The sequence below is a fragment of the Physeter macrocephalus genome, chromosome 5 (genome assembly GCF_002837175.3).
Source record: "Physeter macrocephalus isolate SW-GA chromosome 5, ASM283717v5, whole genome shotgun sequence".
NCBI lineage: Eukaryota > Metazoa > Chordata > Mammalia > Artiodactyla > Physeteridae > Physeter > Physeter macrocephalus.
The window spans coordinates 81,850,068-81,875,940 of NC_041218.1; the positions used below are offsets into that span (position 1 = coordinate 81,850,068).

Genomic DNA, 25,873 nt, shown 5'->3' on the forward strand with positions numbered 1-25,873 from the left:
TTATGGGAGTTCCCTTGTATGTTATTTGTCATTCTTCCCTTGCTGCTTTTAATAATTTTTCTTTGTCTTTAAATTTTGCCAATTTGACTAGTATGTGTCTCGGTGTGTGTCTCCTTGGGTTTATCCTGTATGGGACTCTCTGCACTTCCTGGACTTGGGTGGCTATTTCCTTTCCCATGTTAGGGAAGTTTTCAACTATAATCTCTTCAAATATTTTCTCGGGTCCTTTCTCTCTTCTCCTTCTGGGATCCCTATAATGTGAATGTTGTTGCGTTTAATGTTGTCTCAGAGATCTCTTTGCTGTCTTCATTTCTTTTCATTCTTTTTTCTTTATTCTGTTGCACAGTAGTGAATTCCACCATTCTGTCTTCCAGGTCACTCATCCGTTCTTCTGCCTCAGTTATTCTGCGGTTGATTGCTTCTAGTGTATTTTTCATTTCAGTTATTGTATTGTTCATCTCTGTTTGTTTGTCCCTTAATTCTTCTAGGTCTTTGTTAAAAATTTCTTCTTGCTTCTGCTGTCTGCCCTCTGGTTCATGAGGCTATCTAAGAGGCTTGTGTAAGTTTCCTGATGGGAGGCACTGGTGGTGGGTAAAGGTGACTGCTCCTCTGGTGGGAAGAGCTCAGTAAAACTTTAATCTGCTTGACTGCTGATGGGTGGGGCTGGGTTCCCTCCCTGTTGGTTGTTTGGCCTGAGATGACCCAACACTGGAGCCTACCCAGGCTCTTTGGTGGGGCTAATGGCGGGCTCTGGGAGGGTTCATGCCAAGGTGTACTTCCCAGAACTTGTGCTGCCAGTGTCCTTGTCCTCACGGTGAGCCACAGCCACCTCCCGCCTCTGCAGGAGACCCTCGAACACTAGCAGTTCTGTTCCATGGCAGTGAATTCCACCATTCTGTCTTCCAGGTCACTTACCCGTTCTTCTGCCTCAGTTTTTCTGCTATTGATTCCTTCTAGTGTAGTTTTCGTTTCAGTTATTGTATTGTTCATCTCTGTTTGTTTGTTCTTTAATTTTTCTAGGTCTTTGTTAAACATTTCTTGCATCTTCTCGATCTTTGCCTCCATTCTTTTTCCGAGGTCCTGGATCATCTTCACTATCATTATTCTGAATTCTGTTTTCTGGAAGGTTGCCTATCTCCACCTCATTTAGTTGTTTTTCTGGGGTTTTGTCTTGTTCCTTTATCTGGTACATAGCCCTCTGCCTTCTCATCTTGTCTGTCTTTCTGTGAATATGGTTTTTGTTCCACAGGCTGCAGGATTGCAGTTCTCCTTGCTTCTGCTGTCTGCCCTCTGGTTCATGAGGCTGTCTAAGAGGCTTGTGCAAGTTTCCTGATGGGAGGCACTGGTGGTGGGTAAAGGTGACTGCTCCTCTGGTGGGAAGAGCTCAGTAAAACTTTAATCAGCTTGACTTCTGATGGGTGGGGCTGGGTTCCCTCCCTGTTGGTTGTTTGGCCTGAGGCAACCCAGCACTGGAGCCTACCTGGGCTCTTTTGTGGGGCTAATGGTGGCCTCCGGGAGGGGTCACGCCACGGAGTACTTCCCAGAACTTCTGCTGCCAGTGTCCTTGTCCCCACGGTGAGCCACAGCCTCTCCTGGGGTCACTGATCCTTCCCCTGGGTCCCCATGTGCACACTGCTTTGTGTTTGCCCTCCAAGAGTGGAGTCTCTCTTTCCCCCGGTTCTGTTGAAGTCCTGTAATCAAATCCCAGTAGGTTTCAAAGTCTGAATCTGTAGGAATTCCTCCTCCTATTGCCGGACCCCAGGTTGGGAAGCCTGACGTGGGGCTCAGAACCTTTACTCCAGTGGGTGGACTTCTGTGGTATAAGTGTTCTCCAGTGTGTGACTCACCCACCCAGAAGTTATGGGATTTTTTTTACTGTGATTGCGTCCCTCCTACCATCTCATTGTGGTGTCTCCTTTGTCTTTGGTTGTGGGGTATCTTTTTTGGTGAGTTCCAGTGTCTTCCTGTCGATGATTGTCCAGCAGCTAGTTGTGATTCTGGTGTTCTTGCAAGAAGGAGTGAGAGCACCTCCTTTTACTCCGCCATCTTGGTTCCTCCCTCTCTAAGTGCTTGTATTTCCTGGTCTAAGGGATAACTTCACAAGCCTCTGCCTCTAAAGATGCACTAAACTGAGTTAGTCCTCCTTCCACATCTCATATCTGTTCTTCCTCAAGTGTTCCTTCCTGGTAAATGATTCCTATCCCACCAGTTCTTTAAATCGGTCTTTCCTTTAATTTTCCCATAATTTTTCTTACTGCTTCTCACATTCAGTATGTTATCAGTGAACATAATCCATTGGTTCTACTTTCCCATAATCTCTACATATGTCTTCTCTATCATATAAGTCCACATCACCATCATTTCTTACCAGTCTTCTAAGTAATCTTCCTGCCTTCTATCTTGCCTCAGTATATATTTTTTTCCTACAGCAGCCAGTGATCTTCTTAAAATAGAAACCTGGTAATGTCATTACTAGGTTTAAAATACTTCATTGGTTTCCCTTTTAGCCGTTAGGACAATAAACTCCTGAATAATAAACTTCCTTTTTATGCTGGCCTCTGCTTAACTTTCTGCATCCTCTCTGACCACCTCTCTCTCCTGTTGCACAACATTCTCTGTTGTTTCTGTGACCTTGCACCTGTGTTTCTTCTACCTGGGAAACTCTTATTCTTCAGGTCTTGAATTACATGTCATATCTTCTGAGAAAAACTTTCCCTAATTGCTTCAAAGCAAGATCGTTTGTCCCTTCTATTTCTCACTGCATTCGTTCCACACTCATTTTTGCTTGTTATGTGCAATTTGATAATTGCTCTGTTTAACTGTTGGTATTCCCTCACAGATAGTAAGTACCATGTAGGCAGAAAACATTTCATCACAATATCCCCTAATCTTCCACAATTCAGCGCGCAGAGTAAATGATTAGGAGATATTTGATAAATGAAAATATAAATGTAAGTGATTACATGAAGAATAGAGATTGCTTATTGGAGTAACATTCTGTAGATTATTAGATTGAGAGCAAATAGAGAGAGGCCTTATATATATAATGGAAGGGAAATAATTCTTCCACAGAAAGGAAGAAAAGAACAATTGTGGGGGGTGTGAAGGAAGCAAAAGGAGAGAGTTCTTACTGAATGGCCTTGGTCTCAGCAGTATAACAAATTAGAAAGTCCATCTTTGGTGGGTAGATTGAGAGATGGCACATTAGTTGTTCTGAAGACAATGAGAATGATTTTAAACAGTAGCTGATAATAAGTCTAAGGTGAGCCACTAAAAGTAAATAAAATATTTACTTAGCAACACTAGAATTCTTGTTTAGGATAAATAACTTGAATTTATAGCAAATCCATTTACTACGATTATATGGTTTTCTTCATCCTGGCTTAGGTATGGGGGCAAAGGGAAAAAAAGTTCTGGGGTTTCATAGGCAGGTAAGTGGAGGTTTAGGAGGCCAAGAGGTTCTAGGATGATAGGGAAGACAATTAGAATGACTGGTTAGAATGTTCATGTAATAAAGAGGGGAATTCACCAGAGGGGAGGGGAATAGCCTGAGAGAATAATAGGGGCAAGGAAGGGAGAGGCAAACTTTGGGGCATAAGTAGAAAATGAACAGTGAGCCGAGATTTTGGCCAAAAAAACAAAGATTTTCTAAATTTGAAATATTAGAAGAATGGCTTCTTTTAAATTTTTGGAAGAGATCAACTAAAGACCTAATTTATTTTGAAATAAGAGTGAATGTTTTTTCAAGTATAACCTAAATTTCTTGAAGACAAGTCCCATTGTTTTTCTTTGATAATCTCTTTTACTATTTTAATATATTTGGCTTTTGTTTTCTATGCCTAATGGTATTTTTTGTCTGTATCTGAAGCTATGTCAAACTCTTAATTCACCTACCAAATCCTCTGTGCCTGTAGTATCAGATACTAAAGGAGAGACTAGAATTGAAGACCCTTTTAACAATTAATGTACGTGATACAAGTTATCAAACAAGTGATAACTTGTTTGAATTATTTCCTACTAGAGTCCACATTTGTAAGATGATAATTATCTTCACATATTTTAGAGATGGAAGCATGATGCTTGATAACTCCTTTTTTCATGCCCAGATACTAACTTAAGAGAATATCTATAAGTATAAAATATTGTTTGCTTTGTTGTCATTTGTATGCTTCTAACATCACTTTTGCTAGATTGTAGCTTTCTGAAAACAAGGGATATATATTATTCATTTTGTTTGCTACATAGTGCCTTGCATGTATTTGTGATCAAATAAAAAGTAGTTGGATTTAATTACTTCAAATCCTTTAAGTTATTCAGGTGTTTATATGAACAACTTCCTTAATATGGGAGGTAGTATTAAACCGACTTCTCTATTTTTTCATCATTAAAGCAGAAGAAAGTATGATTTTTCACTTTAATTCTGCAGCTGGATTATAATGAGATCTTATAATGAGAGCTCAACGTGATTGAGGCTTCCTTTTAGTATCATCATCATAACAACATAGTACATTTGTTAATATTTTACAAAGCTGTTTCACATGTACTATTTAAGTTTAAAATACTTGTTTGTATGTGAACTGTTTATGACACAAGGTGAATTGAACTTAACATGAAATAAACCCAATTTGAAAATTAGGCAAGTGAGATCTGAGAGGTAAGAGTCTTGCTAAAATGTCACAAAAGTTGTAAGTGATTGAACTGAGTTCTATCATGTGTACGTCTGTGCTATATATCTGCATGCACATGCATGCACACATACATGCACATGCTGAATTTCTGAATCTAGAAATCTGACTTCATCAGTGGGGTAGTAATTATTGCGTTTGTAACATAATTCGTACTCTTGTCATGTTAATCCACTCACCATTCTTCAGGAGACAAAAACACATATACAAATATGTTTATGAATATGATTAAGTAGAAATTCATGAAGAAAAACCACCTTTGCAACATTTATTAAAGTTGAAGTAAATTATTATTAAAAATTCTAGTCCTGATTCCAAATTTTGAGGTTTTGTTCTCCTTCCCTTATTCCACTGGCAGACTGAACTTTAAATATGAATAGGTAATATTTCATATGTTTTGCATTATTTACAGGGTCTGTATAATTTGCCTGAAAAAGATAGTGGGGTGTAGCCCTGTGAAATATACTAAGTACATGGTACCAGAGCAAATGCTAAAGGAAAGTCACAAGTGTAGTACACATGACAACATGATTATTCACAGGTGAAAAGGTTAGGACTAAATAAGATGGATAAAGCTGGTTTCAATATTCTGATCCTTTTCCTGGTATCTTAAGTATGGTGCTGACCTAGATGTGTATATTTCATTGTTAACTTGATAACATAATACGCCATGGGAGTAAAAGTAGGTTATTGTGAGAACTTAAATACCTGCAAAGATCCTAAGTGCTTTCAATGAAACAAACTCAGCTTCTTAGTATGTTACATTGTTAAAGCCGTGAAGCAATTACATATTGTTAAATAGTTTATATGAGCCCACAGCCATATCAAGCCAGGTACTTACGGAAGTATGTTTTGAAGTGGGACTCTAGACATCACAAATACACCTTCTGCATAATCTAGGCAGTCTTGTTTTTTCCTTTTCTGTTTCCTTGTCTTCTTGCACAGATACTCATTGAATGCCCACAGTGTTTTAAGCTCTAGGATCAGAGCATCAAACAAAACACGCCGAGTCCTTGTTCTCATCGAACTGATATTCATTGGGATGGAGAGGGTGACAGACAATAAGCAAATGAAGATTAAAGAGAGACAAAGAAACAGAGAGATGTAGCATAGCAGGTGTTTCATAATGTTAGGAAGAAAAGTAATGCATGTGAGTAGGAGTAGGGCTTTCAGCACTTTAAATCAGGGTAGTCAACAAAGATGCCTTTGATAACGTAATATTTTGAACAAAGACCTGAGTAAAAATAAGAATCCTGTCTTTAGAATATATGAGGGCAGAGAGTTATAGAAATTTTTTTCTGAGGAAAAACCTGAGGCAGTACTGAGAGTGCTTGACCTGTTTGAGAACCAGGAAGGGGTTTGGTATGTCTGGCTAAGAGTAAGTTAGAGAAGGGAAGGGTAGGAAGAAGAAAAGTCATGTGAGGTAGCAGGGACCAGATGGTGGTAAATGACTTCTGGTCACTGGAAGGAGTTTGCATTTTATTGTGTGTGATTTGAAAAGATATAGGAGGGTTTAGATATGTCTGAAGTGACATATCAGAGGTACACACTATTGGGTGGAGGCTCAGAGAACTCAAGGGTAACTCCACGGTTTGGGGCTTGAGTACCTCATAAATGACAATGCCATTTAATGAGATGGGGTACAACTTGAGAAAATTTCTTTTGTTTTATATGAATCTCATCTCTCCCCTCCCACCTAGTTTTTGCTCGAAGGTGGAATAGACCAATTGGTAGTTTGATTTAAATTATTTTATGCTTGAAAGAAAGAATAACAATAGTGATGACAATAAGTAATATTTGATATCCCTTACACTTTGCAAAATGTTTTAATATCCAGTAATGCATATGCATTATATGGTCACACGGAGGATTTCTGCACCTACTCCTAACTTTACAGAAAAAAATAAATTTTGAGACATAAGGTGATTTGTAACATACTTTAAAATACATAAAGAACAGTTCACATCTACTGAAAAAGAGTGAACTAAAGAGAGATTAGGTCTTGAAATATGTCACATAGGGGTTAAGAGAAAACTGAAAATGGACTGTAATGAATGGTCTTATTTACCCAACTGTGAATTAATATATATGCTATAATTTGTCTCTCAGATCCAAGGTTCATTAGTGCCCACCTCATCCCAGAAAGTGACAACCCTGAAGATGACAAAGTGTATTTTTTCTTCCGTGAAAATGCGATAGATGGAGAACACACTGGAAAAGCCACTCACGCTAGAATAGGTCAGATATGCAAGGTGAGGTAAAGAAAAAAATGAGGAGGGTATCATTGTCCAATCGCAGTTTTTTCTTTTTCCACCTTTGTACAGATATAATGAAAAATATGGCTAAAAAGCTTGACTGATCACTATAAATATTTAAATAGCAAAAAAAGATTGAAAACATAGTTGCTTATGAATAACTTCATAGTCAAACATAGAGGTACAGGTTGTGAGGTGTTATTTCACAATTATATTAAATAATATTAGTTTGAAATTCTAGAGAAATAATTTTTTTCATATTACCTGGGAAAATATAATTTTTGTATTCTCAGACCTAGCATAGGTTCCTACAATGTATACGTTTTCAATGAATATTTTTTGTTGGAAATAACTCAAGTATGAATATAAAAGAGACAAGTGTTAAAGCTTGTTCTTATTAATTGATTATAGCATCCTATATACACATGTGCACACACATAATTTTGAAGCTCTGAACTTTCATATACTGTGTGGCACAAATTCAGATGTGATATGTATTATAATGTTAGATATATAGAATAAAAAATTGGTCAGTAAATACTGATGGATTAATTAGTATCAGTGTGAAAATATGATAACAATACTATTCTTACTTTCTATATAGTACAGTATATATGAAATATGAATGAAGTTAACTGTTATTATATATTAAAGCACTTTCATCTCAAGAAAAATCACAAGGCCAAATCCAGTTACTGTCTTAAAATGAAATTATTTCTTTTTTAAAAAAAATCATGAAATTTTAAAAATCCCTGTCTTGGGAGTTGGGGGTATCCTCTTTCCTATCCCAATCATGATCTAATTATTTATCTGCAGTATATTAAATTACTGGAAAATTAAAAGTTTTAATGCTCTGGAAACATGCAAATGATATATGCAATATATGAGAATCTTTTCTCCACAAAATATAATGCATATTTAAAAGCAGTACTTACAAGGGTTAAAAAAATCTTTATACTAAATAAAATCGTAGAATCAAAATATAAATCAGTGTTATACTTTTGAAGAAAAAGTTATTTTCCTTCAAACATATGCACATAAATACTATTTTATAAGACTATAAGTTACTGGTGAATCCATACCACCATAATAGAATTTATTGCTACATCAGGTTACAGTTTCATTTTCAGTGAGAAGATACTTTTTCAAAATTTTTGCTCTAGAATGAGTTTTCTTTATTAAGATTTATGCAAATTTTTTTCAACATGCTGTTTGTAAAGTCAGCATTGCGTCAACTGAGCTTATAAAAATATTTGATGCTAGCATGCTTTTGTTTGTGGTGTATTTTCAGTATGGATTATAAGGCATGCAAGTTATTCTTTCATTCCGTAAATACTCATTAAGTGCCTACTATGTGCCAATGTGCTTACCTCTGTGAACCAGCCTACTTAGGTGAGTAAAATCTTAAGGAAAACTTACATAAGAAAGAGAGACTAAAAGCAAACCAAAACAAACACAAGAGTAATATAGTTCATTGCAAAGTGGTAACAGAATGGAAAAAGTACAGTGACTTTTTTTTTTTTTTTTTTTTTTTTTTGTGGTATGCGGGCCTCCTTCTGCTGCAGCCTCTCCCGTTACGGAGCATAGGCTCCGGACGCGCAGGCCCAGGGGCCATGGCTCACAGGCCCAGCCGCTCCGCGGCATGTGGGATCCTCCCAGACCGGGGCGCGAACCCGGTTCCCCTGCATCGGCAGGCGGACGCGCAACCACTGCGCCACCAGGGAAGCCCTACAGTGACTTTTTAATGCTAAGGCATATTTATTATAAGTCACTCCTTGAACAAGGTTGGAGTGAATAGATTTCACCAAAAATATAATAAGAAAGCATAGTTACTTGTATCTAGTCATTTAAAATTCATTTCTCAATTTGAAAAACGAGGAATTGTGTTTTGTATCTGTCTGAAGATATGAGAAGATAAGATATTTAAAATTATCATTTGCATCCACAATTTCTAAAACCATTATTCTCTCCTTTCAGAATGACTTCGGGGGCCACAGAAGTCTGGTGAATAAATGGACAACATTCCTCAAAGCTCGTCTCATTTGTTCAGTGCCAGGTCCAAATGGCATTGACACTCATTTTGATGAATTGCGTAAGTAGCTGATGATGTTATATAGAGAATATTCAAACTTTGCCATTACCTTCAAAAATACAACTTTCTTCAATTTTGTTTTAAAACAGAGGATGTATTCCTAATGAATTCTAAAGATCCTAAAAATCCAATTGTATATGGAGTGTTTACAACTTCCAGGTAAATAACACTTTGCTCTCTTACTATCATAGAAAATTCATGTCCTTTAGGTGCTTTCCAAGTGTCCATAATTTGTGAAAATATTTTTGAAAGAACAACGTCGGCTAAACCTTTGAGCTCTTGTGCATTCTTGGGTGCCTGAAATAAGTCATGACCTAAATCATTTTTTACATAAATTTTAGCAAAGAATTTATTACTATAAATTTAATGATGAAAAATGTATGCCATGCCCTATGTATAGCTTTGACTTTAAAAATTTGAGTGAAATATAAAATATTATAAACATAGAACTCTGAGTTTTGTTAAAAGTTTGTAGTGATATAAACTAAAGGTGAAAAATCTTTTTCCCTCCCCTCTCCTTTCTCTTCTTCTTTGTCCCTACCCCCTCTTCCTCTCTCCCTCTCCTCCTCCTTCCCCATCTCCCCCTCTCTTCCCCCTCCTCCTTTCGTCATTCCCCATCTGCCTCAAAGCTCTTGCCATCAATCAAGCAGTAATTATTTCCTGACTATTACATTCAGCATAAAGTTTACATTACCTGGAGTTGCTAAAAGAAACATACATTTAAATGCATATAAAGAGGGATATGCATTTGGATATGTATAAATGTTTAAAAGAAAAATAATTTAAAATCAAAAGTCAGGAAAAGTGCTACAAGGGACTGTGATAGCATAAAGAAAGATTAACTACAATGTCCAACACTGATTTTTTCTGTAAATATTAAAGCCATTACAAATTGATTGGACATTTTTACTTAATTTTTAAAATAACATGTAAAAATTAGAAAAACTATATTAGTAAAACCAGATGCAATTTCCCATACCTAAATATTTCTCCCCTTTGGTATAAAAACAGAATGACCGCTAAAGAATGTGGGAGGCTCAAATTAAACAAATATTAATCCATTTCTTCTGCTTCCTCATTGCTTAGTACAGTAGTTTTCAGTCTTAGGCTCACATCAGAATCGCCCAGAGAGCCTGTTAAAATACAGATGCTAGGCCCCGCCCTCAGTCTCTGATTCAGTAGGAAGGGGTAGGGCCTAAGAACGCATTTCTAACAGATTCCCAGGTGATGCCCATGCTGTTGGTCTAGGAACCACACTTTGAGAATCACTGGCTTAGTGGGAAAAATAATTTCACCTGTCTGCTTCAGCGAGATTGATGTCATATATGAGTTAGTCTTAACAGCTGTAAATCCTAAAAAGACCTTTCGATGATGATGGATTCCATCAATCGATAAGCAAAGTGTATAACAATGAAAAAGGGACACATAAACATTACAAACTACTATGATGTACCAAATATGTATTAATTTGCTACTTATTCCATTATGAAAATATTGTTGTTAAATTCTATAAGTATTTACTGAAATTTACTGTGTGTCAAGTACCATGCGATATGTAATTTATGTTACAGAAGCCAGGCATGGTTCCTTCCCTCATGAAGCTTGCACTCTACCAGACATTGTCTAGATGCAGCAGTTTTCAATAATAAACACTTATTACACATGTTTTTCATTTGGTCTAATTTTTGTGTAATTTTCTATGGGTAGAGATTGATTAAAAGGTATGTATTCCATATTTTTAATGTGCACAACTGTTTTATATCTTTGTATAAATAAATCCCTCAAGCTGTATTTATATAAGCAAAATAAAATGGGAAATTGTGGCAGCTTATGGTAAACTTCCAATTTGCTTCAATTACCTGATTTTTTTGTCTAACAAAATGATGGGGATAATTGCTGTAATACTCCACTTTTGCTAGGGTGTAATACCTACTAACTTAAAATGATTTTCTGTGTTGGAAAGAGATGATTTTAAATGCCTTCACACATACTGAACTCTGTTACTTGATCAAATACTTTTGTTGGTTTGGGAGTTAAAAATTATAATATAACACATTGACTATTCATCTTCTGCACCAGTTTCAGTTTATAAAATGTGTTCTTAAACATTCTTTCTTGTTTAAACATTTCCTGGTTTCAGCAATGATGCTTAAGTCTTAACATAATACCAAAGTTTATATTTTTATTTTATCTGATACCAGAATTAATCATTACCTTTTAGATTTTGTATATATGTTTTTCCTATCAATGTTTACATATGATATGAATGTATATATTTATATCATATATTGTCTATTTATGAAATGAATATGTTTATGTTCTATGAGTACTAAAGGTGTTTTCATCCATGCCTTCTAATTTTGAGCAATCATAATTTTGTACTCTTATGTATTATTAAAATATATATAAACATGTGACTTAAAAAATCCCAAACACTATTTGAGAATTTATGTTCAAGTATTGATAATTGCTCTCTGAAATTTTAAAACTCAGTATAAATAGCTCTGTCATTGTGTAAAGATGAAAGTCTGTTTTTGTTCTGTTTGTCTTTTTTAGTAACATCTTCAAGGGGTCAGCCGTGTGCATGTATAGCATGAGTGATGTGAGAAGGGTGTTCCTGGGCCCATATGCTCACAGGGATGGTCCCAACTACCAGTGGGTGCCTTATCAAGGAAGAGTCCCCTACCCACGACCAGGAACTGTAAGTGGCCTAGGTGTTTAAGATAGGAAATGAATAAATTTATGCTGAAGGTTAAAAAAAAAAGCAGCTACATACATATTAAATATAGATAATGTAAAAGAAAAATTCCAAGACTATAAATGAAAGAAAGGCAAGGATTTTTCTCTGATAACCATGAAATTCCACATTTAAAGACATGTTCTTCACAGGCATCAATGCTTAAGTTCAACGCTTACCAGTAGTTAATACCAATAATTTTTGAGAAATAGAAACTGAGCAGGTAGGCTTATTTATCTTCTTTTCTGAAAGAGATATAGTAAAAATGGCTTTCATGGAAAGTTGAAACAATTAGGATTCACATAGACTTGCTCTCTCTGATTGTGGCAAAGGCTCAAGAATTGCACATTAAATAGGAGGAAACAAATTTAAATCAATATTTTCTTCCTATGGAAGTGGGACACATCTCTCAAATAGGTAAAGAAGATATGCAAGGAAGAAACAAACAAAAACCTCATGGAAAGGGACTAGGTGTTTTAATATATGCTGTCTACTATCGCTGACCTCTCTCCTTCCAGCAATGTTGTGCACATTCAGGCTTAAAAAAAGGTGGACAGAGCTCAAAATAAAATCAGCTTTAAGTCTGCAAATTAAAGTAGGGAGAAAAAAAGAAAAGACTGATACGGTAGAAAGTGGGTGAATATGACATCAGGTGTTCTAGAATATGTGGATGGAACCATCCAGTGCAACATTTCCTAACCCTAAGAATTTTTTTTTTAACATCTTTATTGGAGTATAATTGCTTTACAATGGTGTGTTAGCATACGGCATTTGTTTTTCTCTTTCTGAAGATTAATCCTTTGTCAGTTGCTTCATTTGCAAATATTTTCTCCCATTCTGATGGTTGTCTTTTTGTGTTGTTTATGGTTTCCTTTGCTGTGCAAAAGCTTTTAAGTTTCATTAGGTCCCATTTGTTTATTTTCATTTTTATTTTCATTTCTCTAGAAGGTGATAACCCTAAGAATCTTTACGGAAATAATTTCATATGATGAAAAAACTTGTCTTTAAGTTTAACCATTATTTTAATTTCATGTCAGTTTTATTGTTAAATTCAAGTAAATGATGTTTTTATATGAGTTTATTAGGCATAGGATGCTTTTAATCTTCTTTATTTTCTGTAAAATTTTTTGCTAAACTTATTTATGAGCATTTCATAAAGATTACTTCTAGCTGATGGAGCTTGTAGGTAAAAAACCTAAATAGGCTTTCAGAAGAAAAAATGAACAAGATAGACTATCCATTGATTATAAGAAGCCTGTTTTAACAGATTTATGCATACATACTTACGTATATGTATGTGTGTGTGTGTGTGTGTATATATATATATATATATATAAATAGTATATTCAATAGCCCAATAATTGTTCCCATTTCACAGATGAAGACTCTGAGGCAAAGAGAGGAGCCAAGATTCATTCCAGGCAGTTTGATTCTAGAGCCTGAATTCTCACCCATTGTTCATAGAGAGTTGTTATGACATGGTCCATTAAGTCAGCAGTGTGAACCAAGTGCTGGAGGCAGAAGACAGAAAGCACTGCCTAAGCTAGGAATTAGGGAGGGGCTGCCAAGAGGAGGCAACACCTTGCTCCGTGATTAAAATTCACTTAGATCAATCCATTAATCCCAAAAGGGGGCAGCTGAGACTATGTCATTCCATCAACACTACTGGAAAAAAACATATTAAGAGGCCTTCAAGCAGTGTGTCAATAGAAGGGCATTATCTTTATTTTTACAGAAAAACCTACAGCTTAAGTAATACTAAATACAAAAATAGAAGTAAGGCAAGAAAGTGAGACAAATTGTAAGATAAAAATCTAAAATAAATAAATCTCTTCATTTTCAATCATTTCTAAATTTTTGCAGGTTGTTTTAAAATGGTGGTAGAAAAGCAAAAAAAAATTAATGTTATAAAATATGTTTTATCGTTTCTTCTAGGAGTTTATACAGCTATTTGATATTTCTATAACATTAAATAAATAATTTTTAAATTTACTTAAATAAAAAGTAATTCCCCGGGCTTCCCTGGTGGCACAGTGTTTGAGAATCCGCCTGCCGATGCAGGGGACACGGGTTCGTGCCCCGATCCGGGAAGATCCCACATGCTGCGGAGTGACTGGGCCCATGAGCCATGGCCACTGAGCCCGTGCGTCCGGAGCCTGTGCCCCGCAACGGGAGAGGCCAAAACAGTGAGAGGCCCTCATACCACACACACACAGAAAAAGTAATTCCCTAAATCCCTTAACTGTTATATTAGTGTATTATTGTGTGTGTATCTGTATACTACATACATATATACTCATAAAGAGATACTCTTCCCTTTTCAAAATAGCTTTATTTCATTTCTCATGAATTATTAATGATCTGTGATAAGGTAATGGCAGAGACAATTGATTTCTCCTTCTAAGCCTCTTGTTAGATCAAGAACCACTCAACTACATTTCAGCTCTCAAACTCTTACGTTAAATGGCAGAAATTAGTTAAGTGTAAGACAAAAAGCAAGAGACTGGAGATACTGTACTCTGAATGCTTGCACCACATAATTAAATGCAGTGAAAAGAGACAGTAAAATCTGAATTTTCTTGTTTTTGTTTTATTGCCTTAAGTGGAGCATTTAAATCCGGAGGTGATATTATGACAGTGTACAGCACAGCATCCTGTCTGGCTCTCCCTATGGCCATCATCTGTTCTGCTTGGTCCATTCTGATTGGTCAGTTTCTGTGCCATGCAAGTTGTTAAACACCTTGAATAACACATCTCCTTATCCCTAGAATTACTGTAATTATTAAAGAAATAATACTTTTGGTCCTTTTTGTGGTACTTCTTCAGGGTTATGTTAAAAATAAAGCAATAAAGAATAGTTTATATTGTCTTTTAGTTTGAAGAGAGCATTTATATTTTAGCATAACACCATAGGGAAAAATGAAATGCATTCAAGAAAATTTTTGATTTTCTCTAATCTAATGATTAATAGCATTTAGTTATAACATATTCTACTCATTATTTCAAATACTTCATTTAAACATAAAGTATATGGTGTTGTCACTAATAGAGTCATCAGACTTCTCCTGTACACTGAATTCATTAGATGCATTTGCAATTTTTGGTAAGAAATGATGACATCCCATCGAAACTTAAAATATGTTTAGAAAATGTATATTATATATTACATCTACTAATTTAAGTAAAATTATTTTGTTTTTTAGTTTAACAGTTACTTAAAAAAATTACAGAATTAGATTCCTAGTTCATTGAGGCCATATATTATATAAATTATCCTATTCATTATATTTTAATCAAAAGATAATATTTTCTTTATCTTAATAGTGTCCCAGTAAAACATTTGGTGGATTTGAGTCTACAAAAGACCTTCCTGATGATGTTATAACATTTGCCAGAAGTCATCCAGCCATGTACAATCCAGTGTTTCCTATTAATAACCGGCCGATAATGATCAAAACAGATGTAAATTACCAGTTTACACAAATTGTAGTAGATCGAGTGGATGCAGAAGATGGCCAGTATGATGTCATGTTTATTGGAACAGGTAAATGTTTTAACTTTAGCTCTAAATGTTCTTCCAGAACATTGCGTCTAACTAATTAAGTATACTAAGAACTGAAGGAAGACTTTATAGTCACTCTCAAGGTATAGTTAACCTCTAATAAATGACTAAAAAACCTGAACATTCTCCCATTCCAATGTGTTATTTTTTTAGGCAAGTTGACATATATTTATTAATTTAAATTAAATTTCCTTTTCAAGCAAAAGTTGATAAATGTAATCAGGTAAAGCTATTGATTAGGTGAACAATCAATGTCTATAATTGAATCATAACTCTTTTCTGAACAGTGGCTTTTCAGGACAAAAATGTATTGCTCAATTCATGCATAAAATTCCCAAGACATTCAATAAAAGTTCTAGAATATATTGATGCAAAATTATCTGAACTTTAAAATTATCATAGAGTGCAAATCTTCCAGAAAATAAATTTTGGCAACAAAATTTGTTTAGTGTTTTTACCATACAATGAGAAACGAAACAAAGCAAAACAAAACTTCATCAGAAAACCAACAAAGTGGACCTATGGAATCTTCAGGTACATTTTAGATCCATTTCTATAGAAATTTAATGACGTATTTTTACCAATTCCATAATTAGAAACAAACATTTTATAGGTATATTTTCAGGATGAATTCCATTGCTATTATGACATATTATTTAATTTTTCCCGTACTCTCTTTAATAATACTATTTTAAAAGCACCAGTTACAAATCTGAAACTTGCTACTTAGGGTCAGATTCCAAGGTAATAAATTCCTAGTCTCCATTAACGTTGTTAACTGAAATAAATCAATGGGAAACAGAGTGAGTGCTCCACTGAAACCTGTATAATAACATTTATTTTCCCTTGGTGAGAACAGAGAAAGAAATTGCATTAAGTACAGGGGAATGGCAACTGCGCAGTAAGTGCTTTAAAGACTTAAAGTTTTATAACAAAATTGTGATATACTTACGTTATCAAGTGTAAGTGTCAGGTTCTGAGCAATACATTACAGTCTGCTTTTATGAGTGAGAAAGTTTCTCTATCAAATAAAAGAATCCCAGGGAGACCTTGAGTTCAATAAAAGTCAATGAATTGCAAGTATCAACTTCTGGTTATAAATATCTTGAGAAATTATAAGATGATAGGATTTCTAGGATTTCTCTTCAATAAATATTAGTTTATCACTAATGTCAAATTATAATTAGATCTCTTTACAGAGTAATTAAACTTGTTCAATAATGTCACACTTGCCTTTTTCTTCACCTCTGGCCTAAACATGTTGAGAAGTCCCCCACTCATTGTCAGTGCAACAAAAGCTTGCTTCCGGCTATTTGACCAAAGAAACCTAATCATGAATTTTCAGTTCTTCCTGGACGCAAGCCGTCTTTAAAGGAACCAATTTCATGAGCACGTTGAATGTCTGATGATGTGGATGGCTATCGGTCAGCACAGAACAGGGTCATCTGTCAACAAAGTAAATTGATTACAGTAATTTTATCTTTTAAGTAAGTTACACATTGATCCTAGTTGAGTAATCTGATTCAATTTGTGTGAAATTGTTTGAAATACTACTCAGTAAAACTTGATCTGGAACACAGATGAAGTTATTTTATGGTATTGGAGACTGATCAGAGGCACTGAGTATATTAACCTAATTTACCTTTAATCTTTGGTGTTATGAGTAGTCTAAGGTCCTGTAAACAGAAGGATCTGCTTAAAAGAGAGATTTTTTTTTTTTTACTTTACACGGGATATACTAGCAACCTTTCTTGGTCTCATATAGCACATCATATTGATCCCCTGAAAATGGTTATCTGTGGTATGAATATATTGAATTATTTTTCTGGTGTAACTTTACTGGTAAGATTTTCTTCTCGAATAATTAGACTGTTTAATTTGATTAAAATGAGCCAATTGAAGCTAAAAATAATTGATCAACTGATCAGAAATGGAATGTTGAAGAGTCAAATTTTTGAATTTAATAAATCCCTGTTCTTTATTCTATCAAGAATAAGAACCCATCTGTAAATACTGGAAAATAGTAGCTTCTTATCCCAACTTAGAGTAAAAGTGCCAGCTCTTATCATTAAAACAATTTGTCTCTTTTAACAGTGAATAAACAGTGCTTTAAATCTCTATAAAATGTATTCATTTTAACAGTTTTCATTATTTATGGTTCTGAATTTAAAAATTTTTTAGTCCTCTGAAGTTGATTGAACAGCATGTTAATTAAACCAATTTGCTAACCAAAATTGATTAGCCAGTTGTTGAAAAACCACTGTAATAAGTAATCCAAGGTGTTTACTTTGAGAAATCAGATTATTGTCATTTATCAGGTAATGGTCATTGAGCTGTTGTTAGGGGCCTCTAACTACTAAAGTCTTCCTCGTGGGAAGAAGATGAGCAGCCAGGCTCTGAGGCTCTAACTACTTTTGTTGCTTGACAACATTCCTTCCATTTTGCTTATATATTAAGTATTCATAGTAGTTCCTGGTTGCATAACAAAAATGGGAAAAAACCTGTAATGTCAAGCCGGTATTTTTTTCCTTTTTTTAGTTTATTTTGTTATAGAATGAAAGATTCTTTAAAAATTCTATAGTGCTTTACAATTTTCAAAAGTTTCACACAGATGATTTCATATAACCCCATAATAACCCTTTTTTTCCCTTACCCCTATATTGCCCCTCCCCCTTCTGCCTCCCCACTGGTAACCACTGATTTTGTTCTCTATATCTGTGAGTCAGCTTCTTTTTTTGTTATAGTCACTAATTTGTTGACTTTTTAGATTCCATATATAACAGATATCATACAGTGTTTGTATTTCTGTCTGACTTATTTTACTTAGTATAATGCCCTCCAAGTCCACCCAAGTTGCTATAAATGTCAACATTTCTTTCTTTTTTGTGGCTGAGTAGTAGTCCATTGTATATACATATACCACATCTTCTTTATCCATTCATCTGTTGATAGCAATTGTAAATAGTGCTTCTAGGAACATTGGAGTACATGTATCTTTTTGAATTACTATTTGGGTTTCTTTTTGGTTTTTTTTTTTTTTGGCTATATACCCTGGAGTGAAATTCCTGGGTCATATGCTAGTTCTATTTTTAGTTTTTTGAGAAACCTCAACACTGTCAAACTGGTATTATTTTTAGTTTAGTTTAGTTTTGTTTTTGAGACACCTGATAGTTGAGATTAGAAATACAAATAATCCAACCTAGTGATTATTATATATATATATTTTTTTAATTATACAGGTTTAGGATAAAATCATCTCCAAAGCTTCAGATATTTCTAAAAATTCAACTATTTTTATTCCATAGCTATGTTTATACTTTATCTAGTTTCATGAAATGCATTAGTATATATTACTAATGCTGTAACCGTAAAATAAATTTTAAAATGCTGATGTCAAAATGTTCTTTCTGGTCAAATACTGATTTCATTCATTAACACTAAACTCTGTTCAGATCTATTTAAATTGTGGTCTTCTCCACTTTCTTTCAAAGATGTTGGAACCGTTCTTAAAGTAGTTTCAATTCCTAAGGAGACTTGGCATGATTTAGAAGAAGTTCTGCTGGAAGAAATGACAGTTTTTCGGGTGAGTACTGCTTAATTTCAAGTATCAACAAGTTCCCTTGTATGTCTTTGCCCCAGGACAGCTGCACAGTGAACTTGGTATGGACAAGCAGTCTAGCCTAGCATACCCTTCTAATTAGCTTGTCAATTAGAAAGCCAGACACTAGTCAAAATAAACCTTGAAACTTTCAATGCTAGTTAAATCAAAAAATGTAAAGAAATATATTCTTGGCTCATATTTTGTTTTCTCAATGATAAATTATATGATTTACATTTTATATTATTTATGTAAGTTACCTCAATGAACAAACCCTGTGTGCCTCCTACCCTCCAAATCCCCTCTTTCTCACTTAATGGTATAACTGGGATGATAGGTAACTTCCATGAATGTATTAAAGGAAATACATTCAGAATGATAACGGAATGAAGACATTTCAATAATTTTTTAGCTTATTTGTGAATTGTTTTGTCATATTTTCCTAAAGAAATCCATTTGTTAGCCAAAAAAGTTTCTGAGGTTTTTATATCACTTGTGGAAAATCTGTTATGAATTCCTAGTCTACACAATTAAGAAGAATACAGATAGTTGTCCTTTGTCCTGAATCACTGATGGCCCAAGTAGGTTTATAAAGGATTGAGGGTAGAGGCAGCAGCAGTATATGGATTGAAGTGAGGGAGGAAAACTGAAGTAATGTAGCATACACCACAGTGTTCTGTTGTTCCTTTTAGAAAGCCAGCTAGGAGGAAGAGTTTGAATTGAAGCACACCTTGATATAAATCATTTATTAAATATAACAGAGAAATAGATGCCTATCAAAGGTGTTATTTCAGTTTTTGATTAAAAAGAAGGCAAAAATCTGAGACATTTATAGCTACAAAATAAATTGGAATTAGAAGAATTTCATGGACAGAAAATGAGAAAATATTGGATCTAGTCTCACAATTTAAAATTATCTCATTTAGTCTCCAGAAATCTCAGACACTTTATCTATAACATGAAGTGGATGGATTAAAGGTTTCAGTTGATTAAATATTTTGTTTGTAAGCAAAGTCTCCCCAAGACTTCTTTTAGCCCCATACTTCTAGACCAGTTTATTAACACAATAGAGCTCTTGCTCACTATTCAGTAATACTTTGAAGAGAAAATAAAGTAAAATATGGCAAGCTTTTAACATATATATTGATTCAAGTAAAATTATGATTAGCTTTGAAACAGATAACTGGTATATCATGACAGACATCTTGTAATAACTAAACAATGTTCTAATGGGAAGGGCTTAGGTTCTTCAGTCATAGCTACATGGCAGTTCTGTTTGGAACACATACAGTCCCTCTGAGCTTCCCTAGCAGGAAAAATAATACCTACCTCACAAGGAAGCTAGAAGAATTAGAGACACTATATGTAGAACATCCAGGACAGTGCCAGCTCCTGTGCTCAGAATATTATTGTCAATATAATTTTACTTCTTTTAGTTTGTCTACACTGAATATAAGCCACATTCTCAGTAACCTTCTCTACTAATCCTTGGTTTAAGTCTTAAAATAACACAATCATCATAATTCTAGTATGATTTTTAAAATCAGGCACTTGGACCTTACTTTGTCTGGTATAGAATGATGACTAATCCCTATCTTTCACCAAGTCCCATTTCATTATTTACGCATTGATACTTTATCCTACAACTTCAAAAATACAATTATGCAAATAGACTGTGTCAGTAATACAGGGCCCATCTAGATTTAGCAAACAAATTATGGGCACTGAGGGGCAGATACATATATTGCTGTCTTGTGTCCATTGTTGTGTCTGCAGAGCCTAAAGTGTGTTTTCAACCTACATTTATTAAATGAATAAAGGAATCAGTATTTATGCAAAAATGAAAAATGAGAAATTAAAGAGTTTAAGGTCTTCTTAGGGAGACCCTGCTTAAAGTGAGGTGCCAGAGTATGAGGAAGATAAACCGAGAACAGCAAAAAGTTATCCTGCTGATTATATCCCATATTATTCTAGTAGAAAAAATTTTTTACCAATTCTGTATTTTTGGAAATCTATGTTACCACCACTGTTGCAAGTGAAGTTACAGGAGTACTAAACTATTGTTAACTTTAGAATTTCTTAACTATTTCCGGAATCTTTTACTTTTGAATTTGTCATGGTTCCTTTGCATATTCCCCTTCAGTTATAGTATATGATTATAACAAGTTCTATTTACTAATTCAACTGTAAACAAACATGTCTACCATGGTCCTGGCACAATGCTAAGTTCTGGTGATTCAGAGATGAACACTATAAACATGGTCCCTGACCTTGTGTAGCTTAGAGACTCTTCCATGTTATCCTTCATAGTTTCAAGTACTTAATTTATTATCTTTTAGTACAATTAAGTGTTATCTTGTAGAATTGTATCATTATGTCATGCCATTTTAAAAAATAAGGTTCTTTTTATCTATTATTTAATTATTTTTCAGGATTTTATGAATCAGGATATGTATAATTTTGCAGTAATACTGTATTCTAGCTAATTTTCATTCCCTACATCTCTGGGAATTTAAGTTTACGTTTCACATCTTATCTGTGTTTTTTAATAGTAAATCAACTTTTAGTTTAAAAATATTACTTTAAGCTGAGCTATTAAATGACTTTTAACAAAATATTGAGAGGTTGTAAGCCAACCATCTTGCCAACACAAATATTTAATGTCTATTAGATTTTGTTAGTGTTTTGCAGTTTCCAGAGAAATACACAGCCGAATTACACCGATGATAACTATTGAATGACTTTTTTGTGGTTTTTTTAAGATATCATGAGAGAGGTTCTTTATTCAGTTTTTAACAATTAGGTATAAATACGTAATATTGTGCTTTCATGGAAATGATTGTTTATGAGTTTATAATTTTGTTAAAAGATTGTTTGCAACGTGGGACACATCTTCCAGAGATAAATGTTCCATTTTTCTCCCATATTCTGTGCTATGCATTGTTGTCATTATTATTTCATTGGCATTCAAGTTGACAAAACATATTTGGGCAGAGTTTAGAGAAATATTTTCTTTCAGCATTCTATTCTATCAGGCAAAGTTCATACATATATTGTGGTCTAGCAATTGGAATATTTCACTGTCAAACTTTGTTTAATTTTGCAGAAGGAGGGCAAAAAACACATTAAAGTAATTTCTATATACACTGAAACAAGCAGAGAAGTGTTACAGTTTCTGTATTTTTATTTGAGCCTTGCAAGTCATTCCATTTAACATAAAATAAAATTTAAAAGGGTTAACTTGAGCACTGTGGTAATTTGACAAGGTAAATAGACAAGGAACAGATTTAGGGTCCTGGTGGTATCTGATACTCTTGGATTTTAAAAAGAAAGACATTTAATGTCAACCAACCAGTTAATTTTACCATAATATCATCTCCAGGAGACCATGTTCATTATGTGTCTTTGCTAGACTGAATAACCAAACCTCATATAAAATCCGGAATTAAAGCCAGTACTACGTCCATTGCCATCTTGAGGTTGGTTTTAGGAAAACACCCTGGCTAATCACAGAACATTCCAGTGGTTCCAGTTACATCTAAGATACTTTTTTTCTGGGTGAAATCAAATCCCGATCAGAGTATAGAAAGAAAAATATTCCTCAGTAATAAAATTTCCATTTTAGAGTAAAATTTTTGTAGGTAACAAGATGTGAGATAAAATTGGCCTTGGTATAGGACTCTAGAAATGACTTTAAATAGCCATTATATATTCAAAATGGTATCAAAGTACTGAGACACAAACCTGATTCCAAATATTACTTGTAACCATAAATTTGTGTTTGAATCTCATTTACTATTTGATTCCAAACAAGTTGGTTAAAGTCAGTTGAGCCTCCACTTCTTCATTTCATAAATTTTTGTTTTTTTTTAATGAAGATTCCTGGTAAATTGTAGCTATTGTTAACTAGTTATACAAATGAAAATCTCATTTAGAATAAATGCTTGAAAATTCTACACCTATACCTTGTTAAAAAGATATTCAAAAGGTATGAAAACCAGACGTATGCTGATTTTTACTTTACTCACATTGAGATTTTTTTTCCAGTCCAGAGAGGGTTTTACTTTTGAGACGGTGGGGTGTTCAAGTCGCAATGCATTTAGTACAGTGGGTTTTATTTATAGTCCTATTGACTGCAAAGGATTGCAAGACAGTTACATTGATAACACATGCATTTTAAACCCAATTTATGCAATATTCCATGAACAGCTGAGCAAATAAATGAAAGAGTTTAATTTTCATTCAAATGTAAATCATAATTGCTGCTTTCCAAAACCTAGTCTATTAACTCATTCTAAAGGAGCATCAGCATGCATAGCATCCAGGGAGCTCTGTCAGATTCTCCTGGGATCAGCAGGTTGAAAAGCTCTGCAAGTGTGCCAGTTTAATAAGGACTAGATTAAAATATCTGAAAAAAATATATAGCAAATTAGAGTCATAGAAAATCTTGAAAAGATGCTAAGTTTTTAATTTCATTTTTACTTGAACTCCAATTAAATTTGCACTTGAAACCAGTTTCATGAAAATGCTTATGAAGCTACATCTGTTTTAAATGAAAGTTATATTCATCACCAAATAGGGCTCAGAAAAAAATATAGCTTATTTAAATGGATGTCATTTTAATATATTGTCTATTAAAATTCAACCGCAGGCAGCATATAGCACATCCTATTCCAAACTGTTATTAATTTCCTGGTCTAAAAAATAAGTAAGTTTCTTTTAATTAAGAGAGTCTAGGATCTTAATTGAAGAACGTTAAAATTATAATATGGCACAATGAAGTTTCTTGTGTATTGGGGTTTGTTTTGTTTTATAATTTATGTATGAAGTGATCATTTCCATCTACCTTACAGACATTTAATTTTTTGTATTGTCAATGAATGTGAAATGTCTGAAAATTCACCAGCTTCACTTTTATATAGTTTCACTGAAGTTTTTAAAAGAACTGAGACATAGCTAACTTTCATTTTAATTATACTAGCTGTTGATTCTCTAAGAAGTACTTTCCTTGTACCTTGGCTATAAAATTTATTTCATGAAAGTCCTTATGAAGTTAGCTGCTTACATAACCACACAACCATTTTTCCTGTGAAACTCTTGGAATAGAAGAAGCTGCTATGGAATATTTTCCTAACTCTTTTAAATTCTTTGTCTGGGTTCACTGATTCCAATATTATGTAAACCTAAATACAATAGTCAGTTTTGTCTTTTAAAACTAAAATTCTATGTTGAATTAGCCCCTTGATTTTTGTGATTTGATGCTACTAAATTCCAAAGATCTTATTTCTGTATAGAGAAAATTGGCATATATTTCTTTCATCGTAGTTGTCTTTATGATTGACAGTTCCTATAGAAAATTATTTTTAATATCATTAAACTCCAAAAATGGGAAATTATGGGACATCTCTAACTTATCCCATCAAATTAATTTACATTCTAAATCATTTGTCTCATTTGTGTCTCAGGCAGGTTGTCTTAAATTTGTTAACAAAATTCTGTGCTCAGCTTAGATGTCAGGGTTCAAAGTGGAAATTTGCAATTCTGCAGTACTCAGGGGGTAATTATAGCCACAAGGGTGGATAAGCCCACCAGGAACATAATGTGGCATCCAAAGAAGAGTGGAAAGGAGTCAGCAAGGCAAGGCAAATATATGAGGAATGGCTGAGATACAAAAAGACTGAAAAAGGCTAAGAGTAGTCAATGGTTTCACGGCATAATGAAATCTGAAGGAGGAAGCAGTCAAGAAGAAATGAGTGGTCAATAGTGCCATATCAAACAAGAAGTCCAGCAATAATAATAGACTGAAAGCTTCCATTCAGCATCAGTGATTTCTCTTTCTGAGAATCATAGGCCACCTCTCTAGAGTAAGGGCTAGACTCAGTGGGCTGAGGGATGAATGGCACTGAATGGGACATGAAGAAGTAAAGATGGTTAGTGTAGAATATTCAGATTATTTTCAAAGAAATTACAGGTAACTTTAAAAGGATTAAGGAAAAACTTCTTTTAAAGGATGGCCTCCTTTATCTCATATACAAATTCAGTTGAAGGAACAGAGTATAATGGGGAGAGTAAAAGAGATAGGAGAGAGAGGGGAAAATTGGTAGGGAATTCATTTATTCATTCATTCACTCATTATTTAACAAATATTTATTGACAACTTGTAAATTACACTTGACCTTTGAACAACTTGGGGGTTAAGTGCACCAACCCTCCAGGCAGGGGAAAATCTGAGTATAACATTACAGTTGGCCCTCCATATCTGTGGTTTTGCATCCATGGATTCATCCAGCGCTGATAGTGTAGTACTATAGTATTTACAATTGAAAAAAATCCACGTCTAAGTGGACCCACAAAGTTCACACCCCTTTTGTTCAAGGGTCAACTGTAAGAGCAACAATCCCAGGTACGTGGCAGTGCATGAAACAGCCCAAAATCCCGGGCCTAAATTAGTGTGTCGGGCGGTAGGAGTGTGGGGAGTGCTGGGGCCAGGGAAGATAAACAATTAAGAAAACATATGAGATATTGGTTCAAGATGACGGAGTAGAAGGGCGTGCTCTCACTCCCTCTTGCAAGAACACTGGTTCAAGATGACGGCATAGGAGGGCGTGCTCTCACTCCCTCTTGCAAGAACAACAGAATCACAACTAACTGCTGAACAATCATCAACAAGAAGACACTGGAACTCACCAAAAAAGATACCCTACATCCAAAGACAAAGGAGAAGCCACAATGAGACGGTAGGAGGGGTGCAATCACAATAAAATCAAATCCCATAACTGCTGGGGGGTGACTCACAAACTGGAGAACACTTATACCACAGAAGTCCACCCACAGGAGTGAAGGTTCTGAGCCCCAAGTCAGGCTTCCCAACCTGGGGATCTGGCAATGGGAGGAGGAATTCCTAGAGAATCAGACTTTGAAGACTAGTGGGATTTGATTGCAGG

General features: G+C 34.5%; 1 protein-coding gene across 1 annotated transcript in view; it reads left to right on the forward strand.

The window, feature by feature from the left end:
• The window catches only part of SEMA3A (semaphorin 3A), a 548,785-nt gene that overhangs the window by 489,849 nt on the left and 33,063 nt on the right, over positions 1-25,873 (forward strand). The window contains exons 9-14 of the mRNA XM_024129840.3: positions 6,795-6,937; positions 8,918-9,032; positions 9,122-9,191; positions 11,589-11,733; positions 15,094-15,313; positions 18,823-18,914. Of these exons, the coding sequence (XP_023985608.1) occupies positions 6,795-6,937; positions 8,918-9,032; positions 9,122-9,191; positions 11,589-11,733; positions 15,094-15,313; positions 18,823-18,914 (785 nt within the window). The remainder of the gene's footprint in view (positions 1-6,794; positions 6,938-8,917; positions 9,033-9,121; positions 9,192-11,588; positions 11,734-15,093; positions 15,314-18,822; positions 18,915-25,873) is intronic.